At 35.3% G+C, this 26,944-nt stretch overlaps 2 protein-coding genes and 3 long non-coding RNA genes across 5 annotated transcripts; 3 read left to right on the top strand and 2 right to left on the bottom strand.

Annotated features, from left to right (window-relative positions):
- Positions 1–4,166: 4,166 nt before the first annotated feature.
- On the top strand, positions 4,167–6,166 carry LOC140798930 (probable inorganic phosphate transporter 1-3). The gene is made up of 2 exons (XM_073153022.1): positions 4,167–4,261; positions 4,388–6,166. Exon 2 carries the CDS (start codon positions 4,427–4,429, stop codon positions 6,011–6,013), a length of 1,587 nt encoding a protein of 528 aa, XP_073009123.1. The 5' UTR covers positions 4,167–4,261; positions 4,388–4,426; the 3' UTR covers positions 6,014–6,166.
- Positions 6,167–8,700: 2,534 nt separating this feature from the next.
- On the bottom strand, positions 8,701–12,154 carry LOC140798450 (transketolase, chloroplastic-like). Its single transcript, XM_073152283.1, has 7 exons — positions 11,605–12,154; positions 10,938–11,028; positions 10,725–10,830; positions 10,361–10,643; positions 10,148–10,296; positions 9,905–10,058; positions 8,701–9,832 (listed from the first exon to the last, which is right to left on the bottom strand). Exons 1-7 carry the CDS (start codon positions 12,067–12,069, stop codon positions 8,861–8,863), a joined length of 2,220 nt encoding a protein of 739 aa, XP_073008384.1. The 5' UTR covers positions 12,070–12,154; the 3' UTR covers positions 8,701–8,860.
- A 742-nt stretch (positions 12,155–12,896) lies between these two features.
- Positions 12,897–13,518, bottom strand: LOC140798452 (uncharacterized). The gene is made up of 2 exons (XR_012110837.1): positions 13,447–13,518; positions 12,897–13,365 (listed from the first exon to the last, which is right to left on the bottom strand). It is a non-coding gene; the product is annotated as an uncharacterized lncRNA (long non-coding RNA).
- A 969-nt stretch (positions 13,519–14,487) lies between these two features.
- LOC140798451 (uncharacterized) lies at positions 14,488–15,096 on the top strand. Its single transcript, XR_012110836.1, has 2 exons — positions 14,488–14,548; positions 14,672–15,096. It is a non-coding gene; the product is annotated as an uncharacterized lncRNA (long non-coding RNA).
- Positions 15,097–16,316: 1,220 nt separating this feature from the next.
- On the top strand, positions 16,317–26,484 carry LOC140799106 (uncharacterized). The gene is made up of 3 exons (XR_012110950.1): positions 16,317–16,822; positions 16,925–16,999; positions 26,137–26,484. It is a non-coding gene; the product is annotated as an uncharacterized lncRNA (long non-coding RNA).
- Positions 26,485–26,944: the final 460 nt, after the last annotated feature.

Below are 26,944 nucleotides of genomic sequence, written 5' to 3'. Positions count from 1 at the left end.
ATGACAAAATGAAGAAGAAAATAGGACTGCCCGTACATGCGTACGAAAAAGAAAATGATTGACAAAAAATTGTTTTAAAAGACCAACTCATTTAGCACTTAGCAGTAGATTAAACGTATCAATTAGTAGTCGGGCCACCAACTGTGGACTAAGTACCGTTGTGCATGCCATGCCCTCTTTAATCGGCGACCCAGAATTATAACTAATAGAGATGATCCTATTACTAGTAATAAAGATAAGAAGAAAGCCATTAAAGTGGAGAGAGCTTTGTTACCTTACGAGAGGAGATCAAAAAGGCTACAAAGCTTGTATATTGGATTCAATGGATTGCACCCTATATATAGTGAGAAAGGGAAGGGAATCACTCGTAAGAATATGCTCTCTCTCTCTCTCCCTCTGTGTCTCTCTCTGCTAATAAAAAAGATAGTAATTAGGGGAATATCTATTTTGTGGTCAACCATGCCACCAAAATAAATTATGGCAATGTTGCTTCCCTACCTGGATTACGGCGTAAAGTATATGTCAGCGATATAGAAATCCGTTGTACCTGATTAAGAGGATCGTGTCGGAGATTTAATCCACGTGAACCGGCTAAAGGTGAAATGTTTTTATTCCTTCAATTATTCTATAGAAGAAAGAACTAAAGTGCGTTAAGTTGAGCGATATAATAAGAGTGGATAAGCCAAAGACTTATGGATAACATATCTCTTAGTACTAGTCTCATGTTACGATTCTAATTTACTGTTTAATTTACAAGGCTATATATGCGATAACTAAATAAAGTTTATTATTATCCTCAATAATTTTTTTTAGTAAAATCAGTTACTATTTAAAATTATTATTGATTATCTCAAATTTAAATTATATTATATTATATATTAAAATTAAGCATATTTAATTCAAAATAATCAGAATTAAAACCAAAATAAATACAAATAATAGAATAAGTTATGTAAAAAAATTTAATACTGAAAAATAAAAATGGAAATTTTTTAATATAGACATATTTTAAAGAAATATAAAGTATAAAAATACTAATAATGAAAAAATAAAAATAAAAATAGAGTAATTAAGATTGTATATTTTGTCATTTTGTATGTCTGATTATTATTTTTTATATAAGAATAATATAGTAATAAGACCCGTAATCCTCTACTCTCTCTATTGAGGGATATATTATCATCTCACTCCCCGGGTGGGATGCTATATCTTTTTTTTTTTTTTTCGAGGATGTGATATTCGTGATTCAAACTCTTAGTCTCATCTATTAATTTTGTACTAAATATGAGATTATGCGGAGCTCACGAGATAACTAATCAAATCAAAATGTACAATTACCAAATGATATTATAAATAGAAGCAAAATTAATAGAGATTTAGGCACTAATCATCTTCTACTTCTAAGATGGAATTATAACTTATCATATTTGTTATAAAATCATCAACTACTTAATGACTATAGAAAAAAAGAGAATATTGTCATGACTTTCTCATATAATTAATGAATATTCCTCCGAATAATTTGGCACCTATTATATACTTAATGAACGTGTCAAGAAAATTAATTAATGAGCCAGTTGTGCCAATGAAGGATTAAGTCTCAGAATATATGTTAGTGAGCTCCACATAGCACGTAATAAGTATATGAACAGGATACCCACCTCCAAAAGCTTATAAAAATATGATTATTTTTTGCATGTATATCCTAATAATATTTTTATTTACTTGTATGCCCCTATGTATAGTTGTGTACCCCTCAAAATATATATTAGTTGTATATATATTCTTTTGATTACTTTTCAAATTAAGTCTCATTACTTTAGTAGAAAAAGACCCCTTAACTAAATTTTCTACATTTAAATTGTTATAATTTTGAGAATTAGTTAACTCCAGGGATATATCTACGAAAAACTTGAGGAATATATATATATATATATATATATTGATTTTAAAAGGATATATAAGCAAATATAATTATATATGTAAAAACCCCTAAATATATTGCCATGGCCTTTTCTCTCTCTTTTCTTTTCAAAGACTACTGCTGCTCTTTTTTGTATAAATAATTGGAGAACAAAATAAAAATAACTCACATACCAATTTATCATGTAATAAAATAAATAAAAGAGAATAGTAGAGATATAGACTACCAACCACAAGATGGACCAACATAGGAAGGGCCCATTTAGAATATGGGCTTTCCTATGGCCCACTTCAACCATCCTGTCCATCTCTTTCCGCATGATCCGAGTCTTTGGGCGAAGTAAGCTTAATCAATTGAAATTAGACCCGAAATTAATTTTAAGCCAAAGTTTGAGCACAGGTTGAATTTATCAGACTCGGCTCGATAAAGAATAATTCATATTTTTAATTAATTATATATATATATATTTATAAAAATAATAATTTGGTTATATATGTTTGATTTTGAGTTTCTAGAGCTAAAACCACCCAACATGCAAGTCAAAATTAGAAACAGTTTTGAATAGGCTCGAATTAGATATGCCTAATTCAAGTTTGATGTTTTAGATTAGAGTTGAAACTAATTTTAAGCTAAGCTTAAATAGAGTCCACCTCGATTAAGCTCTACTCAGTTCTATCTACCCCAACTACCTCAAGCCCCAAAATTTGAAGAATAATTTTGGTACGGGCCAATCTCTTTGGGTCAACCCGAGTCCCCTTTAGATTATCAATATTATGTTTGTGGACTGTGTTATCTCGTAATTAGATTTTGTCATAATTTCCTCCCTTGCAGATCATGACTCCAATATATTAATATCAATATTTATTCTCTGATAACTAGTTTACTCTTGAGCAAGAGAAATATAAATTAATGCGGGTGTGATATGCTATATCACTATACTATGTAAAGTGCACAAGGTCAACCCTATAGATTTATCTAAGAAAATGACATTTTTTAATCAATGCATATATATATTATATAAATAAATGAGAGAGTTGTCATTGACCTAATACTTTAATCCAACGCCAAATGTCAACTGCAAATATCAAAATCAAACGTCTTTGAATTATTAGCTTATCACTACATCTCTTTCTTTTTTTAATTAATATGGTTGACAAAATACCTATTAATTAAAGCTCAATGTTCATAATTAACCCCCAAATGAGTTAAGAGTAGTGTGGAATCTTGCTTATACGGGAAGTCGTATCACGATTCACTTTTATTAATATGAATCGTATCCACTGCATGTTGCTTTGATTGGCATATGGTATGATTCCTACGAATATTCGATTATTTGCTCTACTGGCGAAGCAGCTGGTGGTCAAATAATTAACTTCAAAGAATTCCTGAAATAATTAGTATACTGTTAGAGATTTAAAAGATCCAAGATGAGTTGTTATGTAGTCTTGCAGTATACGATATGGCGTTTCTATCGATAGTTGATACGATATGATTGATTTCTACGCGTGCATGGATATCCTTTGACAATGAGTAATGCATAAAAAAAATTTGAAGTATTTACCAATGCTCCTAACTAACAAGTAACTTTTGGTTGTTTCTTAAAAAATTAACTAGTAATTTTAAATACGCATTAATGGATGGGCCAATCTTGGGGTTAACTATATATTATATATTGTATGTTAATAATGAAAGACTGTAGACATAGTTTTATTGAGCAATGGCCAGATACTGGGGTTATAGGAAAGTATATTTGTGCACAGTTCCGTTAATCCACGGGCTGTGTTAGTTAGTTGTTCTGGAATTAAAGACAAATTAATCTGATGGTCTTAAGTTTTTTTTTTTTTTTTTTTTTTTTTTTTTTTGAAAAAAAAAATTTCTGGATGGAAGTAGGGATAATTTTTGAGGGATTTAAGTAGCGTTACGACATGGATCTTTAAGGTAAAGATATTGTCGCTATCCTGAAAGTCATAAACTGGGTTGTCTATGAGGCGACGATTAATTAATCGGAACCAATGAAATCGTCTCAAATGTTAGAAAGGTTGACATATTTTTATTGATTTTATGAAATAATATTAAATTTGGGTGATGTAATTTGATGGTGAAGGGATGTATGTAGAGTTAGTTGATCATCATATTTTAATACTCTTAGTCTATACGACCTCTTCCGTTCGAAAAGAGAGTATATTCCTGTGAGTTATTCCGTCTCGCGTGTGTATATATATGCTTCTCCGAACGGATATCTGAAACAACTACCACCCTTCTCGCCTCCACTACCAAGCTTTCTCTTGTGCTCCTCTCTCCCTCTCTCGATCTTTCTCCTTCTCTCTCTCTCTCAAGGTGAGCGGTCCTTGAGTCCATTCAATTCAAATATATATATATATATATATATATATCTTAGGTTTTAAGAAGTTTGGAAAGTTTTAATTGTCTCTAGCGACGTAATAACGACCCCTCTTCTTGCAGGGAATTACGAGGAAGATCGAGTAAAAGTAACAAGAAACAATGGTGAGGGAGCAGCTACGGGTGTTGAGCACCCTCGATGCGGCGAAGACGCAGTGGTACCACTTCACCGCCATCGTGATCGCTGGGATGGGCTTCTTCACTGACGCTTATGACTTGTTCTGCATCTCCCTCGTCACCAAGCTCCTCGGCCGCATCTACTACTTCGATCCAAACTTCGATTCCCCCGGAAGCCTTCCCCCTAACGTGGCATCAGCCGTTAATGGCGTTGCGTTCGTCGGCACGCTCGCCGGCCAGCTCTTCTTCGGGTGGCTGGGAGACAAGCTCGGACGGAAGAGCGTCTACGGCTTCACCCTCCTCCTCATGGTGATCTGCTCCATCGCGTCCGGCCTCTCCTTCGGTCACTCGGCGAAGGGAGTGATGGCGACCCTCTGCTTCTGCCGATTCTGGCTCGGCTTCGGCGTCGGCGGAGACTACCCGCTCTCCGCCACCATCATGTCCGAGTACGCCAATAAGAAGACTCGTGGCGCCTTCATTGCCGCCGTCTTTGCTATGCAAGGCTTCGGCATCCTCTTCGGCGGTATCGTAGCTCTTATTGTGTCCGCCGGGTTCAAGAACAAGTTCGATGCACCGCCCTACAGCGTCGACCGAGCCGGCTCCACCGTCCCGCAAGCCGATTACGTCTGGCGGATCGTCGTCATGTTCGGTGCCCTCCCGGCCGCGCTCACCTACTACTGGCGGATGCAGATGCCCGAGACGGCGCGGTACACCGCCCTCGTCGCCAGGAACACGAAGCAGGCGGCCGCCGACATGTCGAAGGTCCTCCAGATGGAGATCACCGAGGACGTCCAGAAGATCGATCGTGACGTCGTAGGCGGAGACGACTGGGGACTCTTCTCGAAGCAGTTCGCCCGCCGTCATGGGCTCCACCTCCTCGCCACGACGACGACTTGGTTCTTCCTCGATATCGCCTTCTACAGCCAGAATTTGTTCCAGAAGGACATCTTCAGCAAGGTAGGGTGGATCCCCAAAGCCTCCACTATGAACGCCATCGAGGAGGTCTTCCGCATTGCCCGCGCCCAGACCTTCATCGCCCTCTGCGGTACTGTCCCCGGATACTGGTTCACCGTCGCCCTCATCGACATCGTCGGACGTTTCTGGATCCAGCTCATGGGATTCTTCATGATGACCGTCTTCATGCTGGGCCTCGCCTTCCCCTACAACCACTGGACCACCCCCGGAAATCACGTCGGCTTCGTCGTCATGTACGGGCTCACCTTCTTCTTCGCCAACTTCGGGCCCAACAGCACCACCTTCATCGTGCCCGCCGAGATCTTCCCCTCGCGGCTCCGCTCCACGTGCCACGGCATATCCGCGGCCGCAGGTAAGGCCGGCGCCATGATCGGGGCCTTCGGTTTCCTCTACGCCTCACAGTCCAAGGACATGTCCTCCCGGGACCGCGGCTACCCTGCCGGCATTGGAATCCGCAACGCTCTCTTCGTGCTCGCCGTCGCCAACTTCCTCGGCATGGTCATGACCCTCTTCGTCCCCGAGTCGAAGGGGGTCTCCCTCGAGGAGATGTCCAAGGAGAACGTGGGCGAGGATGAAGAAGGATCTACCAGAGTCTAAGGTTGTTAATATCTAATTAATTGCCGTTTCTTGTTGCGTGCTTGCATATGTGTCCTTTTTATCGTCCTTGTAATCGTTTGGCAAGTTTTTGTGTATGTTTGCGATGTAATTGATGCTTGTATCAATAATAATTATCAACATTTTGTTTTGACAGTGATTAATCTTATTAAATCTACTGTCCCACAACTTTATGATATTTTTCCCATAAACTTATTAAATAATGATATTAAATGTCGGCCGAATTATGTTATTAAAAATTGATGAAAGGACCTGAAAATTGAATTATGAAAATATAAAAAGAAACAAATATCTCAGGCCGTGTTCACTTGAAATTAATAGGATTAAAATAGAAATATAAATTCCTATTTATTTTTACCAAAATAAAAAAAATTAATTTAAAAATAATTGTTTTGATGTTCATTTGTATTATAAAGGATTAAATATATTTTACCCCATATACTTATGCTAAAATTAATTTATCCACTTGCACATAAAAAAGTCTTAAATCAGGTTATGTAACTGTCACTAAAATAAGATTGTTAGTTTTTCTATTCAAATTAACAATGCATACTCAAAAAATTTTAAAAATTAAATGGAAGGCTGAATTCTCACAATTTTAATTTTTTATGAACAAAAATGCCCTTTTCCTCATATATAAGTATTTATTTTTATTTCAAAAAATATCCACATATTTTCTTCCTTTACTTTCTAGATTGTGTCAAATATTATAATAAATTTTATTAAACCTGAGTTTTTTTTATGGAATTTAGTAGTTATATTACATCTAAAAATAAGATAAATATGAATTAAAAAAGATTAAAAACTCATCTATTTTGCTTAGTTAATATAAATGGGCATTTTAGTCATTTGAGTATAGGGGTGTCAAAATAAACGAGCGGCTAGAGCCGTAGTCGGCTCGATAGGCTTATTGTGTCAAAGACAATTCAAAGAGGTGTTAGGTTTAGGAGTAGCAGGGGTAGATTCTATTATATCAATCCTCTCAATTGTTATATATATAAGTATTTTTACAAATCACACTATATATTTTGCCTATTTTGTGATTCACACCTTGTCTTTGGGGATTTTATAATGCGACCCCTCATTTTTTCTATAATGTTTATTTAACGCCATGAGTTAACTTAACTTAATCATAATCAAACTGAATGATACTAAAAATAGAATATTCTGTTATAATTTATTATGTAATTTATAACATTTCTAAATTACTTTTGTACTCATCTCTAGTTATATTCATAACTTGAACATCAATACTTATTACTTTTTCTCAAACCATGGAGAACATGGCCTAAATGCCAAGCCAATCTTAGAGCTTCCAAACTCCAAGTCATGGAGATCTTAGAGATCCCCAAATGCCAAGTCGACTTTATTGCTTGCGACCTCAAAGATGGGGAGGGAGATGAAGAAAATTTGGGGAAAGAAAGAGAAAAAATGGATTTGAGCCGGAGAGATGAAGAAAAATAGGTGAAGTTGGGGGAAGCTTCTAAGGCTTGTACGTGGTAGGAATTTTGGGGGATTTCTATAGGGTTGTGGGGCTTGATATTATAATTTTGTGAAGTAGGGTTTAGTTTTAGAAAAGAGGATTTAGATTTTGTGGGGTAGAGTTTAGTTTGGGGAATAAGGATTTTGGGGAATTTAGGTTAGGGCAGGACTTTTTAAGGGTATTTTTATAATATTTAAACTAGAGTCACATAAATTATATAACATGATTAATGTCAGTTGGCTAAAGTAACATTGGGGTGTTAAATAAATATTATAAGAAAAATGAGGGGTTGCGTTATAAAATCCCACATATATATATTGCTTGAGGATAGAAATAGAATGTATATTTAATGCTTGGATCCCTTTGGGTTATCCTTTTCAATTGCACACCTCACCAAAATGATTTTCCTCCTACTTCGACGTCATCATCATCCTTCTCCTTCGGCCACCTCATCTGACTTCCTCCTTTAACAAGTCGCTGTCGCCGCCTCCTTAGCAAGCTGTCGCAGCCACCGTTATAGCCATCGCCTCCATCGACCTCCTCCTCCATCAGCAAGCCGTCGCCGCTGCCACCGCTACCTCCTTTGGCAAGTTGCTGCAGCCGCCGCCTCCAATCAAGATCGGACTCGGGCTCGGGCTTGGGCTGGCTTGAACTCGGGCTCGGCTCGATTTGAGCTGAGCTGAGCCTAAATAACAAACTAGGCTTGAAATTAATTTCGAGTCGAGCCTCCAACTCGCTTAGGCTTGGCTAGTTTACATCTCTATTTGAGCGTGCTCCATTAAATCTGATAAAAAACTGATGGTTTCACTTTAGTCGTAAGTATAGAGACTAGTTTGAGATTTTTTAAAATACATGAGAATAAAATAGTTTTGAGTATAAGTATAGAGAACTAAAATATATTTAACCCTATTATAAAATAATAGTACAATAGTTATATTTGACACAATATTAACTAAAAGAAAAGATAGATTTTTTAAATAAAATTATAATAAATACTTTTTAATTTGATATAAATTAGATTGATGGAATAAATATTAATGATAAATTAGTAGTTTAGTTAGTTTGTAATATAAGATATATTTTTCATAGTATACGTGTTATAAAATAGGGCTATTAGCAACTTCGAGAGTAAGGTGCAACTTCTGCTAATATCTCCAAAGTTAGATACGGCAGGAGATACAGGCTATGGCGAAAAAGGTTCATAGTTTAAAGCCAGAACCAGAAGGAATAAGTATAAGATTCCCTCTCAAAGTATTATAAAATAAAACATAAAAAAACACCTAAAATAAAAGAGCGCAGAGAGAGAGAGAGAGAGAGAGAGAGAGATTAAAAAGAAGAAAAAAAACCTAACAATCTAGCAGAGACCTTGCTATCCTGGTGATTTTATCCTCAGTAAAACCGAACTTCTTAAATGTATCCAAGTAAGCCCCACTGGCACCAAAATCCTCCACACCATGCACCACGCCGCCTTGTCCGACGTACTCCCTCCACCCGACCGGCGATCCAGCCTCGACGCTTACCCGTTTGGTCACCGTTGGAGGTAGCACACTCTCCTTGTACTCCTCCGTCTGGCAATCAAACAGTCTCCAGCACACAAGTGATACCACCCTGACCCGTCGTCTCTCTCCCCTCAGTACCTTGGCACTTGCCTCACATAGACAGAGTTCTGAGCCTGTACCTATCAATATAATCTCCGGTAGATCATTGCCAGAATTGTCACTTATAATATATCCACCTTTCTCTACATCGGAAGCCGATGTGCCGTCCAAGTTAGCGGCGACCTTCTGTCTCGACAAGGCAATCACGCTCGGCACATCTCGTTTTGCAATTGCAATCTTATATGCACCCGAAGTCTCATTACCATCAGCAGGGCGGAAGACTAAGAGACGGGGGATAGCTCTGAGCCCCACGAGCTGCTCAATTGGCTGGTGGGTAGGTCCGTCCTCGCCGAGACCGATCGAGTCGTGAGTCAGGATGTAAACAACTCCGGCATGACTCAGAGCTGATAGTCTGATTGAATTCTTCATGTAGTCAGAAAATGTTAGAAATGTCGCGGCAAAGGGAATGAGTCCACTGCCATGCAACGCAATGCCGTTGGAGATCCCAGCCATCGCGTGCTCACGAACTCCGTATCGGACATTGCGGCCGGTTGCAGATACGGGCGGCCGGAAGTCACCATGTCCTTTTAGGTGGACTTTGTTTGAGTTTGCCAGATCGGCACTTCCGCCTATCAATCCAGGAAGCATCTTGGCAAGTTCATTCAAGCACTTTTCAGAGTATCCGCGAGTGGCATCAACTGGGTCAGCAGTAGACCATTTCTGTTTACACATTAAAGGTCATGAATCATCTGCCCTACATTCTTATATGAACTAATCACGAAGGATGATTACCGGCAATGCATTCTCCCATCCAGCGGGCAAGCCACCTCCAAGAAGGACCTTGAATTCCTTTGCCTCTTCAGGGTATTTAGCTTGGTAGTCTCTGAGTGTAGAGTTCCATCTCTTTTCCAAGATTTCTCCATGTTCCGCTTGCTTCTCCATTTCCCTGACATAGGTAGTCTATCTAGTTTAACATAAATCCTTGCTATGTTGACCTATCTAGTTCAACATGAATTCTTAATTTGCTTGGCTTACCTGTAAACCATGGGAATTATGTGAAATGCTTCGCGATCCTCCCATTTAACTTTTTCTCTCATTCTTTTCACATCATCACCTTCGAACGTACCATGATGTGCTCTTGAAGTGCCCTCCTTAGCAGACAACCTTCCTATCAATGATTTAACCTGCAAGTGCTTAAAATTAGAGTTCTACTTGAAACTAGAAATACTTCAGTGCAAGATCACTTGCTTTAATAAATGTTGGTCTGTTAGTCTCATTGTGGGCAGCTTGTATGGCTTCTCTAAATGATCTACTATCTTCATGTACATTCTCAACCGTTATAGTATTCCAACCAAGAGCTTCAAAGCGTGCCACTATATCTTCAGACAAGGAAAGCATTGTATCTCCATCAATTGTGTTATGGTTGTCATCATAGATAAGAGTGAGTTTATTTAGCTTCCAATGACCAGCAAGCGAAGCTGCTTCATTCGATATCCCTTCCATAGCACACCCATCACCCATGATGCAGTATCTGTGTTATCACAATTAAATGCTTCAAAGTTTACCAAACTGAAAATTGTTTAAATTGGATTGATAAAATTCGCTTTCTTACGTGCGGTGGTCAACTACCATGGCATCAGGTTTATTGAAACGTGCAGCCAGGTGAACCTCTGCAAGAGCAAGGCCAACAGCATTTGCAACACCTTGTCCAAGAGGTCCTATAAATAGAATAAGGGGTGCTTAATGAACAACTTGAACTAATTTATTAACAGACATCTAATAACACCTATACTAAAGTAAATGAATAAGATGTTAGAAGATTTACCTGTTGTGACTTCGACACCAGGAGTCAGGACATTCTCAGGATGACCAGGTGTCCTACTACCCAACTTACAAAGTCTTTTTAAATCTTCCAGCTGAAAGAGCCCAAGGAAATCCAAGCTTATCAGATTCTATTTGTGATTTATAATTATCCAGTGTCCAAATCCACACTGATGATCGCCTGGAAACCACAAATTAATGACACAACCATGCAGGTGATGCTTGAAGAATGGACAATCTTCTATTTTACGAAGGACAAGCTTCTAGGAAAGTTAAGGGTCATTGTTCTATAATTTAGTAGCAATGTCTTTGTCATATTAAGTAATCTTTAACGAATTCATACCTCATTTAGCATTGCATAACCGACCTGTGACCAAAATTTATTAAGAAGAATGACTACCGCTACAGCGCAATGAGAGCTCACTGTTACAAGTATGAACGTAAATTTATTCGTGAGGATTGACTCATATTTCCAACTATATCTAGCCTATGATTAACCTGCAACTCTCTAAAGGAAGACTTATTAAGAAAACATTCATCGCTAATTGGGGATTTCACTCTGCTACCGAAATGGACTTTCATACATACATTATAGAAACTGACCAAATTAAATACATTGACATAAACTCCATGCAATTCCAACTACCAGAGATAAAGAAGAAGTACATCACCTGGATCGACTCGAAGCCGGCGAGGTGCATGCAGACATACTGAAGCAGGCACCCATGGCCGGCACTGAGCACAAACCTATCTCTGTTGAACCACTTCGGGTTCTTGGGATTGTAGCGCATGACATGGCGGTAGAGATGATAGCCCACCTCGGCCATTCCGAGGGGCATGCCGGGGTGTCCAGCTTGCGCGCACTGGACCGCATCAACGATGAGCATTCTCATATTGTCGACGGCCCTGCGATCGATCAAACGTTGGAAGAAGACGTCGTCTTCTAGATAAGAATTCTCCTTGGCTAAGTGCCCGTTTAGTTTCTCAAGTTCTTCCACCCATGAGAGCCGGTAGTCCTTGGATCGGTGGAGGTGGGCTTTGATGCGGAGTTTGGGGAAGGTGGTTTTGGGTATGCGAGGGGAGTTGAGTGGAAGGAGGGGTTTGGGGTTGTAGAAGAGGAGGGAGGAGAGAGCCATGGCAAAAGATCGAGGTGGGAACAAGGGGAAGGAGACTGTGTTTGCTAAATGCTAAGCAAGCAACGGTTTTGGACGCGTGGAAGGAGATTGCATGCACACGACGCGAAAAGAACTACATTAAACATTACTTCTGGCCCGATTAGATAGGCCTAGCCCAGTCAAGCCAGTTAAAGACCGGGCTCCGTCTCCGGTGCGACCCGCCAATATGAGGCTTAGTTGTTCGACGAAATGACTGAGAGATCAATCAATACATTTTTGCTGAATGATTTTGTTATGAAAGGTATTCTTCGTATTCTTGCTTTAAGAAGTTTGGAAACTTAGATACAATTTGTTCTTTATTTTATACTTCTTATTCCCTTGTGTAAATGCTTTGGGTTCATTGTTCTCCTTAGTTCCATGGAAGATAATAAAATTATAAAAATACTGTAAACATCTCCATGTGAACGATTAGAGAGAGGAACATATCATGTTTTGATGTTATAAACTATAACTAATGGTCCAGACATATTTAATTGTGAGAAAGAAAAATGAGAAAGAGGTGTTCAGAGCAATTCTCAGGGATGATTTGAAGACATTTATACACATAAGTATTGAAAGATAAAGAGATCCATAAATTGACCATTAAGTAGTGATTCATTTGCTGATGGTTACCGTGATGTTTGATGATAAGCTTGATAAAGGGAACCTTTATTATCTTTGCAGTTGTTTCATGTGTGCATCAATATAACTCTTAAAAGTATGTTTCAAATTTTCTCAGATTGCAACATGCTTTGATATACTTTTCAATCTAATATCAAACTGCCAAATTGAAATCATACGACATACTCTAGCAAGCATGCATCACTTGTAGATATTTATGAACATCAGAAACTGGCCATACTGTTCAGGACAGTGGGGAGACAAGATTTGACTACATATTATTCAAGATAGCAGTAGCTATCGTCTGACAGAAGAATCCATAAATATATCAGTTGGCTGGCTTTGGTGGATGTAGCTTGTTCCAAGATTCCAGATCAATGGAATGGTGACCGTCTATTCCAGCTCCATGGTACTCGTTTCCATAACGATCGCTCCTGACACCAAAGGGCTCTCTTTGCTGATCAACATTGCTTTTGACTCCATCTCCAGTCATTGCCTCCTGGGAAGCCTCAGTGAGACTTGTGCTTATTTCACCCGTAGGATTTTCCAATAGCTGATGCCTGATTATAGCAGCCGTGTGCAAATAATGATGATGCAGGAGATCTTTACTCATAGAAAGCTTCATCTTGCAGTTGTAGCTATCTTCAGAAGATTCCGCTGCAGTAGATGCATATAAAGTTAGCACTAGAAGGAATTTTAAGCTGTGGAGTCTCATAGTTGCTGCCCTGTTGTTCCTACCATCAAACACCGCCAGAAGCAAATGAGGCATATCTTGGTAATACTACATAATGGGAAGTAGAATACATTAAATATGCTCCAGTAAAGGAGATTATGTGGATGGATAGTTTAATAATAGTGGAGGCTGGTAAAAAGTTATAGTGAGTGGTCATGAACAACCAATGAGAATAATTCTGAATCCTGAACAGTTTTTTGTTTAGACTATGAGAGAGCTTGATATGCAATGTTGCACTCATTATGAGTTGTATTTACAAAGTAAAGATGTTGTCGTGGAAAAACCTCACCTAGTGGTAATTAAAGAAGTCATCTTTCTTAAAGTGCAAGCCACTCACTTAGTGGCAAAACTATTTACTAGTATCAGGACTTTAACCTAATTATTTCAATTCCTTCAACGTCTTGCTTTATATTGCTTTTAGAACTGATCCAATGCATCTCTTTGATAGAAAATGAAATTAGTCAGTTTGCTTTGTTAATTGCATTACTACCTTAATACCAGCTAGCATTATTGTAGTAGCCTCAGTGTGGCTATTTATCTATCAAGATGTCAATTTAATTTGCCTTCTCTGCACTACAATCACCTCATTTACTTGTGTAGAATATCTGACATTGTTTCATGTAAAGATAGGGTATCTCAAATAAGGATTGCCTTATGTATGTTTACCAAGATGATTGACATTTGATTACTGTTCTCTCATGATTTAGAGCGCTGTTGGAAAAGCACAAGCTCAGTGAATGCTGATTGATTTATTTCTCCTTTTCTCATATTCTTTGTTGCACAACCAATTTTGTTTCTTGTGGCATTAGACTATAACATTGAAGATTGATGCATTTGCATTCTTTTTCCTTTTTACATCAGAAAGCATAGTGAAAAGTAGGATTTAATTTGGAGGTCATTTTACACTAGGAATTCTGGTGGACATAAAATAATATGATAAATTACCAATTTGAGGAAAAATGAGTCCATCCCACTAAACATGTCTGAATATGGTGGAGGCCACATAAAAGGACTTTATAGTTCATCTTTCACTATAAAAAGCTTATCTCTCCTTAATTTATTCCTAACAATACAGACTCACAATTTTCCAAGATTACTTCTCTGCAGGTTTACACATTGCCTTCGTTTCTCTTCCCCTTCAATTCTTTTAATATGCTGAAATTATGTAACGAACATCTGTGACTATATCTTCTTTATTGATATGTTTTATATCTCCTTGTTAAAGTGCAGGCAAGATCAAGTATGAAGTCATTAGTTCTTGTTCTCCTTGTAATTGCAACACTCGTTACCTATGGTTCCGCCATGCGTAGAATGGCTTTAATGGATCATTCAGGTATTGGTGGAGGGATTGCAAAAGCTAAAACCACACTGGGGTACTTTGGCGGAAGTACTGTTGACAACCACCATAGCATACCTAGAGATCAGTATAGCAGCCGTGCTGGTGGAAGCACCAGCCAGCAACCCTCAGGAGGAGAAGATGGAGGCAATCAAGGAAGCGGGGGTGGTGACATAAATAACTAGAATTCTGAGAATGTTTCTATTTTAAGTATCTGTCTGCAAGATTTGTATTATGTATAATTGGACAACTACCAGTGTACATGTTTGAACTTAGCGTCTCACTGAATAATATAGTGGCTTTTTCCGCTGTAAGAAAAGATTGTGATTAGTGAACATAGTAATATATACATGCGTATATACATGAGAGAGTGAATTTCACAAATCTGCTGAAGTCTGATACTTTGTAACAGCTAAAGAAAGAAAACAGAGAGATAGATGACTGAAAATTAAAAAGTAGATTGTCTTTCCTCCAGATTTGGATACAAAAGAGTTGTTATGGTCGACAAGTACGCCTCCAATAATTTTAATAAACCAAGTATGCTTGTATTGCCGAAGCTACTATACTTGTTTTGGTCTGCTGTATGCTTTGCTGATATACTCCACATGTTAGTCTCTTTCTAACAGCTGAAGGAGCACCTCCAATTACATAGGAAAGTACATGTAGCTACATGCAGCTGGTACTTTTTAATTACAACAGTCACTGTACCAGTAGTTTTTAGTTATATTTGTAAAGAAAACCCTGACAGTAGAGGCAAGAGTAGTTTATATCTACACGTAGCATCTTCAAATAGAATATTATCCACTGCTGTGGTTCTCTACTATACCATACAGACAAAGGCTTTAATACTTTAAAGGAACATCTTTCTTGTCCATCCCTTTGTAGAGTCCTGCTTCATGTCTGTCTCTCCTAATTCCCACACCACCTGCAGGAAAGCTAAACAACCACTGGACAACTTTTCTTTGCACTAATTACTATATAATATACAACTAACAATGACATATAACTTCCACCATCTGCTGATTTGACTTTGGTGGATTCCCCGCAACATCAACTTTCTAATCCATAAATCTCCCATTTGCTCTCCTACCCCTTTACAGAACAGTAATTATAATTAATATCCTTCTCAGGTTAACTTTTGGGAAAAAAAGGTCATTAGTCTACAACTAAGATTTGCTATATCAGCTAAGTTAATAATTAGCAAATAATTATGTGAACTGAGTTGTTAGATAATAATAATCTTGGGCTCTTTGTTTAGATTTATGGGCTATCTATCTAATGCCCATAAAGTAGAGTGACCCAAGTCCATACTCAAATAGTGGAAAGTATCCGTTGGAATAACTTCTGAGGTATTCATTTTCAAATCTTATTGTTGTTATAGTAGTGGAATTTAATATTTAGTATTCAAGAAATACAATGGCATATTTTAATCCCAACAGCTCAAAGCTGGAGACTCATTTCACTTCCCTCTCGGCGTAACGGTCGAATCCTCTCACAACCGTTTTCTATAAAGCACCCGCCTCTTCTCAAATCAACCTCATTCCCCAAAGTCTCTTCTCCCCTCAGGAACCCTCCCCATTCCTCCAAGAATGTCGGTCGAATACGGAGATTCCCCAATGGCGCAAATCCCTACCTCGCGCTCCGGTGTACCAGCCGACGGAGACGGCGTTCGCCGATCCCTTCGCTTTCATCTCCGGCATTGAGTGCGAAGCCGCCGCCTTTGCATCTGCGAGGTCATCTTTCCTCTCCCAAACCCTCCAAGAAACTTGGTTTTTCTGCAAATTTTAACCTCTCCTTCTCCAATTCCAAATACCTCGTCTCCGTTCCCAACCCTGGCGACTCCGATGCCGTGTTCGCGACGCGGAACCAGGAGCTCGGCACCGCCCGTGCGCCAATGTTGCACAAGCGCGTCTGGCAGAGCGACGAATTCTACAACCTCGGGCAATGCGAGGCCAACTCCAAGGCTTTCGCAAGAAACCAACTCGGTTGGTTCAAAGAAGTCACGTTTCTGGACGTCCTTGCACAGCGTTGATCCTCTTTGGCACGTATGATTATATATCTATTTGAATGTTCTATCTTTTCTTGACTTTCTTGATTTGAATTATGTGATTGTAGAAAGTCTTTCTGTTTTGATGTTTCTTGCCCAGAGTCTCTTCTATGCTAGGGGAAAAGACGACATTATCATCTCCTGAAATTTCTGGTTGCTTCAGGGGTACGCTGCTGTAAGTAAAAGAGTTTCTTAAGATCAATTCAACTATCTCATCCGTATCGGTCATTGGATGATTTCATTTGGGTCTATTTTTTAATGTTATTCTTATTTGTAGCAAGTGCTGATGTATGTTATCTCTCTCTCTCTCTCTCTCTCTCTCTCTCTCTCTCTCCCCCCGATTGGGGAAATCGTTGTGACATTTCCATGATGAGCTTACCATGTTGGATCCGTCCAAGGCAATTCTCTTCTACATACGTTATATATCCACGTAGTTGTCTGGTGTCTTTGAGGCACTGCCTTTGGGAAGTAAGTGTAGAACCTAGTTGGTAATGTTAGTTTTAGATATTTCTTTTTCCTCCTCCATTTTCTGCTAGCAATGCACATTTAATTTTGTCATGTTTTCTCTGCGATACTCTTAAAGCTGTAGCTTGGGCGTATTTATTCTTCGACCGATCTGGTCGAAATATTATCAGAGCCCTTGCTTGTATGATATTGTCTTGCATGATTATCTTTATCTTAATTTCATCAGGCACAATTTTTGTCCGTGGGCATACAGTTTTATGATGGAATCAGATATAACAACCCTTACTTAATGGATTCCACATGAAAGTGTTCTTTCTCTTTGAGGCCATATATAACTTGATTAAAATGGTTTTAGGTTATGGGAGTTGTTCATATTTTTATCAATGTTTAATTTTGTTCCACGAGTAGCTCTTCTCAGTAGAAGTTCACTAGCCTTAAGTCCAGGTATTTTGGTTTTGGTTTGTGTTTTCCCTTCATCAATCTGAGTGCTAAAATATCTTCAATACCTTATATTCTGCAATGTTGTGGTAAGAAAATTTTATGTTATGGTATGGGATTTGCAGATATTTTCCTTCTTTAATCTTGTATTTTTCATGAGTAGGTATTCTTCTCTGTAGAAGTTTATTAGTCAAAAGTTCCGGATACACTTTCTTTTGTTTGCTTGTTTGTTTGTTTGTTTTTTTTTTTCCTACTCACCTATGCCTCGGGAAGGTGCTGCTGCCTTCTATTCATCATATCATCAAAGTTATGTTTTTGATCTTCCTTTACTCTTTCTTGAGGTACGTCCACTTGGACTAAGTTTCTTGCTTATTGGTGTGCCATGTGTTTTCTATTGGATTTCAAATTTTATCTTGTAGCAGTTTATCTTTTATCAAAAATACTGACACATGCTTTGTAAGATGTTCATTCCATGCTGTTCATAAAACTCTCAGCAAGATCCATTCACTATTAGTGGAAGTGATATATGTACTATGTAGGCAGGGTCTCCTTCCTATTCCCATATGATAAAATACCTATCACAGTGCCTAAGTATATGTCAATGAAATGCAACATAAGAACATGCCATGGTATAATGTTCCAAGTATAGTAATGATACTCAGGCCTTGTGAAAATTGAAAAGGCTTGCTCTGGTAAGATGTTCAGTCTGTACTAGATTGAACTAGATTAAGTTGAGATGATATATATAGGCAGGGTCCCCTCTCTGTTACTATATAATAGAAAGCCTTTTGGCATGGGGACAGAGTATGTCAGTGAAAAGCAGCATGAGAAAATGCCTTTGTTGTATAATGTTCCGAGTATCTAGAGTAATAGTAACAATACTCAGGTCTTGTGAAAATTGAGTCGGTCCCATGTAGTGAGTCAAGAATCTAATTAGTAGTTTAGGCTAGCTATATTTGTGCTTATGGTTTATCACTTAATCTTTATGGTCTTTGAACTATCATGTTTTCACTGTACAATGTAATGTTTGTAGGATGCATATTACTAAGCTGAAATAAAAATAAAAGGCAGAACACCAATAGATATTATATGTTAGACATTGAGAATGGTGGTAGTGGATTTAGATATGACAATTATGAAGTTGACTTTATGTAATAAGATTAAGCAACTTTTATGTTCAAGACTTAACATTGTGCTAGGAGCCTTGGACATATTGTTTGCTGAATAATATAAAACGATGTGCTAAGGGCCTTTTATGTTCAAGACTTAACATTGTGCTAGGAGCTCTGGACATATTGTTTGCTGAATAATATAAAATGATGCACAAGGCTCCCTGCATATGCTGGGTCTTTGGAGGGATGTATACAACCTCATCATCATTTTTGAGAAGGTTATTTTTAATGCTTGAATACTAAGGGCAAGTCTTACTGTGACACCGAGAGACGCCCTTCCCACGCAAAATAACTTAGGAAGATAGTTAACTTTTAAGATATGGATGCAATTGTTTTGCATTCTAGATGTTCAGCCTTATTTCTTTTATCATCAACCACTAACATGTGGTTGCTGATTTCTTGAAATACATTGTCACATAGAAATTATTTAATTATTAAGAATAAGTAGTTCTGACTAAATAATATCAATTATATTGTCAAAAATTAGTGTCTTTTAATATGTTAGATAATAAATTAACAATATATATTATGTCTTTAACATGTCCTCTCGTGTGCAGCTTTCAGTACCGCACGAGAATAAATGGTAGATAATATGATTGCAACGCACTATATTACAATATTAAAATTTATAGAATAAAAGTAGGTCGTTGAGGTATGAACTCATGACTTATGAAAACATAACTTTGATACTATGTTAACTCACTAACTGTTTTAAAGTTTAAATTATTAGATAACAATAGTTATTATATTGTATATACTAAAACTATATAAAATAAGCTCAAACATGTAAGCATCGTCATAAACACTATTAGTCTTTTTGGCGGTAAACATTCCACCTTGTTAGTCATACTTTGGACTCATGTAAGCTCAATGAGACATGCGAATAGTCGGACAAAGATAAATTGTGATTAGATTTTCTTTTACGAAATTATCCTTGATTTATAAACAAAAATAGTTTAAACACTTAAGTGAAATACAAATTTATGATATAAGAGTCAGTTTTAATAACTCAAAACTCATAAAACTTTGCTAATAATAAATTATTCAATCTACGTAAGTCAAATAGTCAATATATTTCTTATTGTAGCGACATACTATTGTGAAAGCTTAACTTAATAAGTCATCAATATGATATAAGTAAAATAATAATGACGAGTTTATATTTAACTACAGATGGTTATCATATATTAGGTAGAGGGTTATAATTATACATTGTGCGAAACTAATGATCTAGCTTGGATATGCTCGTCTCTAAACCTAACATTCACTGTTAAAATCAATTAACTCTTTTGTCAAATTTAGCTTAATTCGTTACTAGCTTAGATATTTTTCACTTACGAATTATTTGGCAAATTAGTGTCACTCGTAATAGAACGATAATTAAGAATTAAACTAAATTATCATGTTTTACGTTGTAGGCTTGTGAAAAGTTGTTCAACTTACAATTTTACTCTTACATAATAATAATTTGATTTTAATCAATTTGATGAGGCTTATCTCATCCCAGAAAATATGAATTGAACTTAAATTAGCTACACCATATAATGTAAGTACAACAACTCATCCACTAGCAATTAAGAGAAATAAAAAATAAAAATATACGATGCACGTAAAAAAGAAAAAACAATGCAAAAGTAGTCCTACGTAAAAATGAGAGTTTTAAATTTTTAATATTTATGTATCTGTGTTAGTTTTAACTCTAAAACTAAGTGGTACAAATTATTTCGTATATTTAATAACTTGACTGGTTGATGCAAACAACGTTGCAATGCATAAATAAAAGACCAAGTCCTAAAAAAAGTCTACAAAGTAAATTAATAGAAAGATAAATGAAAGATTATTTAATCCCAACTAATCTACTAAAATATAAATATAAGTATATATAATTAAATCTTATTTAACTTGACACTTATTAAAATATTATGTTTGACAAATTAAATTATTATATTTGAAGAAGCTATTACGGAGTAACTTTTAGACTACCAAGAATTGAAATAAGAAGATAACTTATGTCTTATTAAATAATAAATTTGTTTTATTTGTAGAATAAAGTAGACAATAGTTAAGAAAATTTTATGGAGAAATAAAATATTTTGGTAAAGATTTTATTCTAAATAGTATGTTGAATATAAATATTAGACTTTATTTTTTTTTAATTTAGGCATTTATATGATTTGATATTTAAAGAAACTTTTGGATAAAATATATAAGGGCTTAATAACTACGGTGATGACAAATTTAATAACTAAAAAGTTTGACCACATTTTTTCTTGTTAATAGCAATAATATAAGTAAATTAATTTCACAAAAAACATCAAATTTAACTAGGAAATTAGAAGAATTTGAAATAACATAAGAGTAAAATATTCGAGAGTGAGAGAAGATAAAGAAATAAAAAAAGAGAAAATAAGAGGACCGAAAAAAATTAATACAAACAGATGGCGAAACTATAAATAAGGACAAAATTAGAATAGAAAAAGAATATGGTACTGTATGAATATAAGTATTGGAAGAAGAAAATTTCGAGGTGTAATCATGTATTCTTGCTTATTTAGGGTCGTCAATCTTTTTAATATGTATATATTTTGAATTCATGTGTTTGTATAGAAATAAGACTATTAATTTACATAACATAAAAAGTTTTCAAACCGTTTTAATTATTAGCATTCTAGTAGAATGAGCAACTGTGTGAATAATAGATTAAAAGTTTTTGGTATTTAAATTATTTTTTCTCATTTATGAAACTCAACTCTAACTTAGTGTTTAGCTTAAACTCTAGCATATAGTTGATTCGGAGACTCGGTGTGGACATCCTCTTAAGCTAATTTAACTTAAATGATTAACCCAATTAATTGAGCCATTTGCTACTATTAGTGGTCAGCTACATTGATCCTTCTTCTCTAAATGTGTTGCATAACATTATGTATTATCATGTCTTTTCTCATTTCATTCTCCCAAATCAGTTTGGGCCTTTCTTGTCCTTTCAAAATGCCTATTTCAATCAAATTACTAATCCCTACAGTTTAATAATGCATCATTCTTCCTGCATGTCAGAAGTCCAAATTCTATCTCAATCTATTCGCATATGTAACTTATCCTTATATTTCTTATCTATCCCTCCAAGTACTCCTTTTTATCTATTCAACATTCATATCTCAGCCACAATTAATCTTTTCATATGTTCTTTCTTGATTGCCCAATATGTTGACCCATAAAATATGGTGGATACAATAGCTGCCTTGTGATTTCTTTTTGCTTTCAAAGGTCTGTGCAACTAATTATATGACGCACTGGAGACCATTTTCCATTTTGACCATTCTTGTTTAACTGTATGTTCAATCCCCTCTTATCTCAATACCTTGATTTTCTATGTCTATGTTTCATATACTCAGTCTTGATCTATTTACTCTAAAACTTTTTGATTCATTATTCTTTCTTCATGCTTCCAACATAGTTGTCAATCCTATCCTCCATTTATTTTGAACAAAAAATAACATACACCACGGAATTTAATCCTAAATATCTTTGGTTATCTTATCTATAAAAAGTGGAAATAAGATTTAATATGGCAATCCTTGATGCAGTTAACATCAAAAAGCTACTCATCACTCCTTCAACTATCTTTATGTTATACTAGCTCTATCTCACTTCTTTGATAACATCACTATATACTGTTACTTGGGACTTCTTTCTTCTCTATGCTCACCGTAATAATTCCCTAAGCAGAATTTCTCTTAATCGATAATTTTCATATTCAATTGATTAATTCTCATTTCCTCTCTCTATACTTCTCCATCAATAATCTGATCAAGTAATAAAATATTAATGTACTTAATCTATTGGACGTAAAATTATTTCTTCTCTTCAACTTTTCTCAATTAAAGCAAAATGACACCATATTTTATTCCATAATTCTTCTCTCAACGTGTGCATAATGTAATGCGCACATTTAGCTGACCACTAATAGTAGCAAATGGCTCAATTAATTGGGTTAATCATTTAAGTTAAATTAGCTTAAGAGGATGTCCACACCGAGTCTCCGAATCAACCATATGCTAGAATTTGAGCTAAACACTAAGTTAGAGTTGAGTTTCATAAATGAGAAAAAATAATTTAAAATACCAAAAACTTTTAATCTATTATTCACACAGTTGCTCATTCTATTAGAATGTACAGTTTGAAAACTTTTTATATTATGTAAATTAATAGTCTTATTTCTATTCAAACACATGAATTCAAAATATATACATATTAAAAAGATTGACGACCCTAAATAAGCAAGAATACATGATTACACCTCGAAATTTTCTTTTTCCAATACTTATATTCATATAGTACCATATTCTTTTTCTATTCTAATTTTGTCCTTATTTATAGTTTCGTCATCTGTTTGTATTAATCTTTTTCGGTCCTCTTATTTTCTCTTTTTTTATTTCTCTATCTTCTCTCACTCTCGAATATTTTACTCTTATGTTACTTCAAATTCTTCTAATTTCCTAGTTAAATTTGTTGTTTTTTTGTGAAATTAATTTACTTATATTATTGCTATTAACAAGAAGAAATGTGATCAAACTTTTTGGTTATTAAATTTGTCATCACCGTAGTTATTAAGCCCTTATATATTTTATCCAAAAGTTTCTTTAAATATCAAATCATATAAATGCCTAAATTAAAAAAAATAAAGTCTAATATTTATATTCAACATACTATTTAGAATAAAATCTTTACCAAAATATTTTATTTCTCCATAAAATTTTCTTAACTTATTGTCTACTTTATTCTACAAATAAAACAAATTTATTATTTAATAAGACATAAGTTATCTTCTTATTTTAATTCTTGGTAGTCTAAAGGTTACTCCGTAATAGCTTCTTCAAATATAATAGTTTAATTTGTCAAACATAATATTTTACTAAGTGTCAAGTTAAATAAGATTTAATTATATATACTTATATTTATATTTTAGTAGATTAGTTGGGATTAAATAATCTTTCATTTATCTTTCTATTAATTTACTTTGTAGACTTTTTTTAGGACTTGGTCTTTTATTTATGCATTGCAACGTTGTTTGCATCAACCAGTCAAGTTATTAGATATACGAAATAATTTGCACTACTTAGTTTTAGAGTTAAAACTGACACAGATACATAAATATTAAAAATTTAAGACTCTCATTTTTACGTAGGACTACTTTTGTATTGTTTTTTCTTTTTTGTGTGCATCGTATGTTTTTATTTTTTATTTATCTTAATTGCTAGTGGATGAGTTGTTGTACTTACATTATATGGTGTAGCTAATTTAAGTTCAATTCATATTTTCTGGGATGAGATAAGCCTCATCAAATTGATTAAAATCAAGTTATTATTATGTAAGAGTAAAATTGTAAGTTGAACAACTTTTCACAAGCCTACAACGTAAAATATGATAATTTAGTTTTATTCTTACTTATCGTTCTATTACGAGTGACACTAATTTGCCAAATAATTCGTAAGTGAAAAATATCTAAGCTAGTAACGAATTAAGCTAAATTTGACAAAAGAGTTAATTGATTTTAACAGTGAAGGTTAGGTTTAGAGACGAGCATATCCAAGCTAGATCATTAGTTTCGCACAATGTATAATTATAACCCTCTACCTAATATATGATAGCCATCTTTAGTTAAATATAAACTCGCCATTATTATTTTGCTTATATCATATTGATGACTTATTAAGTTAAGCTTTCACAATAATATGTTGCCACAATGAGAAATATATTGACTATTTGAGTTGCGTAGATTGAATAATTTATTATTAGCAAAGTTTTATGAGTGTTAAGTTATTAAAACTGACTCTTATATATCATAAATTTGTATTTCACTTAAGTGTTTAAACTATTTTTGTTTATAAATCAAGGATAATTTCGTAAAAGAAAATCTAATCACAATTTATCTTTGTCGGACTATTCTCATGTCTCATTGAGCTTACATGAGCCCAAAGTATGACTAACAAGGTGGAATATTTACCGCCAAAAAGACTAATAGTGTTTATGACGATGCTTACATGTTTGAGCTTATTTTATATAGTGTTAGTATATACAATATAATAGCTAGTGTTATCTAATAATTTAAACTTTAAAACAGTTAGTGAGTTAACATAGTATCAAAGTTATGTTTTCATAAGTCATGAGTTCATACCTCAACGACCTACTTTTATTCTATAAATTTTAATATTGTAATATAGTGCGTTGCAATCATATTATCTACCATTTATTCTCGTGCGGTACTGAAAGCTGCACACGAGAGAACATGTTAAAGACATAATATATATTGTTAATTTATTATCTAACATATTAAAAGACACTAATTTTTGACAATATAATTGATATTATTAATAATTAAGTAATTTCTATGTGACAATGTATTTCAAGAGATCAGTAACCGCATATTAGTTGTTGATGATAAAAGAAATAAGGCTGAACATCTAGAATGCAAAACAATTGCATCCATATCTTAAAAGTTAACCATTTTCCTAAGTTATTCTGCATAGAAAGGACATCTCTCGGTGCCCTTAGTATTCAAGCATTTAAAACAACCTTCTTAAAAATAATGATGAGGTTGCATACATCCTTCCATGCCAGCTCCATGGTAGTCATTTATAACCATCGCCACTGACACCAAAGGGTTCTCTTTGCTGATCAACTTTGTTTTCTTCTCCATCTCGAGTCATTGCATCCTAAGAAGCCTCAGTAAGACAAATGCTTCTTCCACCTCTTAGGACTTTCCATTAGCTGATGCCTAATTATATCAGCAGTGCACAAAGATTGATGACACAGGCGATCTTTACTAATAGAAAACTTCATCTTTCAGTTGTAGTTTTCTTCAGATGACTTTGCTGCAGTAGTTGCATATAGAGTTGAGACTAGAAAAAAACTTCCTAGCATCAAATGCCTCTGAAAGCAAATAAGGTATCTTTCGTGGGAAGTAGTATATACAGTAGAAGTATGGTGGAGATCACATAAAAGAATTTTATAGTTCAAATCTCACTATAAAAAGCTTACCTCTCCTTAACTAATTCCTAACAATAGAACTTATAGAAGCCCATAATCTTCCAAGAGTATTACTACTTGTTTGTTTGTAGGTTCTCTTTCACATCGCTATCTTTTCTCTTCCTCTTTAATTCTTTTAATATGTTGAAATCATGTAAATGAACAATTCTAACTCTATGTTATTTATTGTATGTTTTGTTTCTACTTGTAGATCATTCAAGTACCGGCGAAGGGATCGAGTACGCTAAAAGCACACTGGGATACTTTGGTGGAAGCATCCACCACCATAACATACCTAGATGGAGGCTATTGAGGAATTGGTGGTGGTGACATAAATAACTAGAATTTGCAGAATGTTTCTAGTTTAAGTACCTATGCAAGATACATTGTATGTAACGTACGACTACTTATCCAGATGAATAATTTAGTGGTTGTTTCCTCTGTACGTACATATGTATATATATACATAGTTCTTTTGGATAAAAATATCATGGTTAAAGGTTACTGTTGGAATCAAATAGATCAAGTTTGCTTCTTTCGATGAAGCTACTTCTCTTATTTTCTCTGTGGGTATACTCTGCTGATATAGTGGACAGACTCTTTCTACAGATGAAGCAGCATCATCTCCAATTATATTGGAGAGTACATTCAGCTATATGCAGTGGATACTATTTAATAAAACTTGAAACCAAAAGAAAGAATGAACTGGGTCCACATCAGTTGTTAGTTGTATTTGTAAAGAAAACCATGACGGTAGTAGTATCTGAAATAGAATATAATCCACTGCTGGGGATCTACAACACCAATTAGGCAAAAGCATTAATACTTGGACTAATATTGTAATGGAATCATCTTTCTTGTCCATTCCCTTTGTTGAATCCTTCTTTATGTATGTCTCTCCTAAGCTAAACAAAGAATTTTTCTGCACTAATTACTATATAATATACAACTAATAGTGACATATATCTTCCACTATATGCTGATTATGTTGACTAAGTTGAAAAACAATCAAGATTTTG

Source organism: Typha latifolia, chromosome 12, assembly GCF_019914945.1.
Source record: "Typha latifolia isolate L0001 chromosome 12, TyphaL0001v2, whole genome shotgun sequence".
NCBI lineage: Eukaryota > Viridiplantae > Streptophyta > Magnoliopsida > Poales > Typhaceae > Typha > Typha latifolia.
This window is presented reverse-complemented; position numbering and strand designations above follow the sequence as displayed.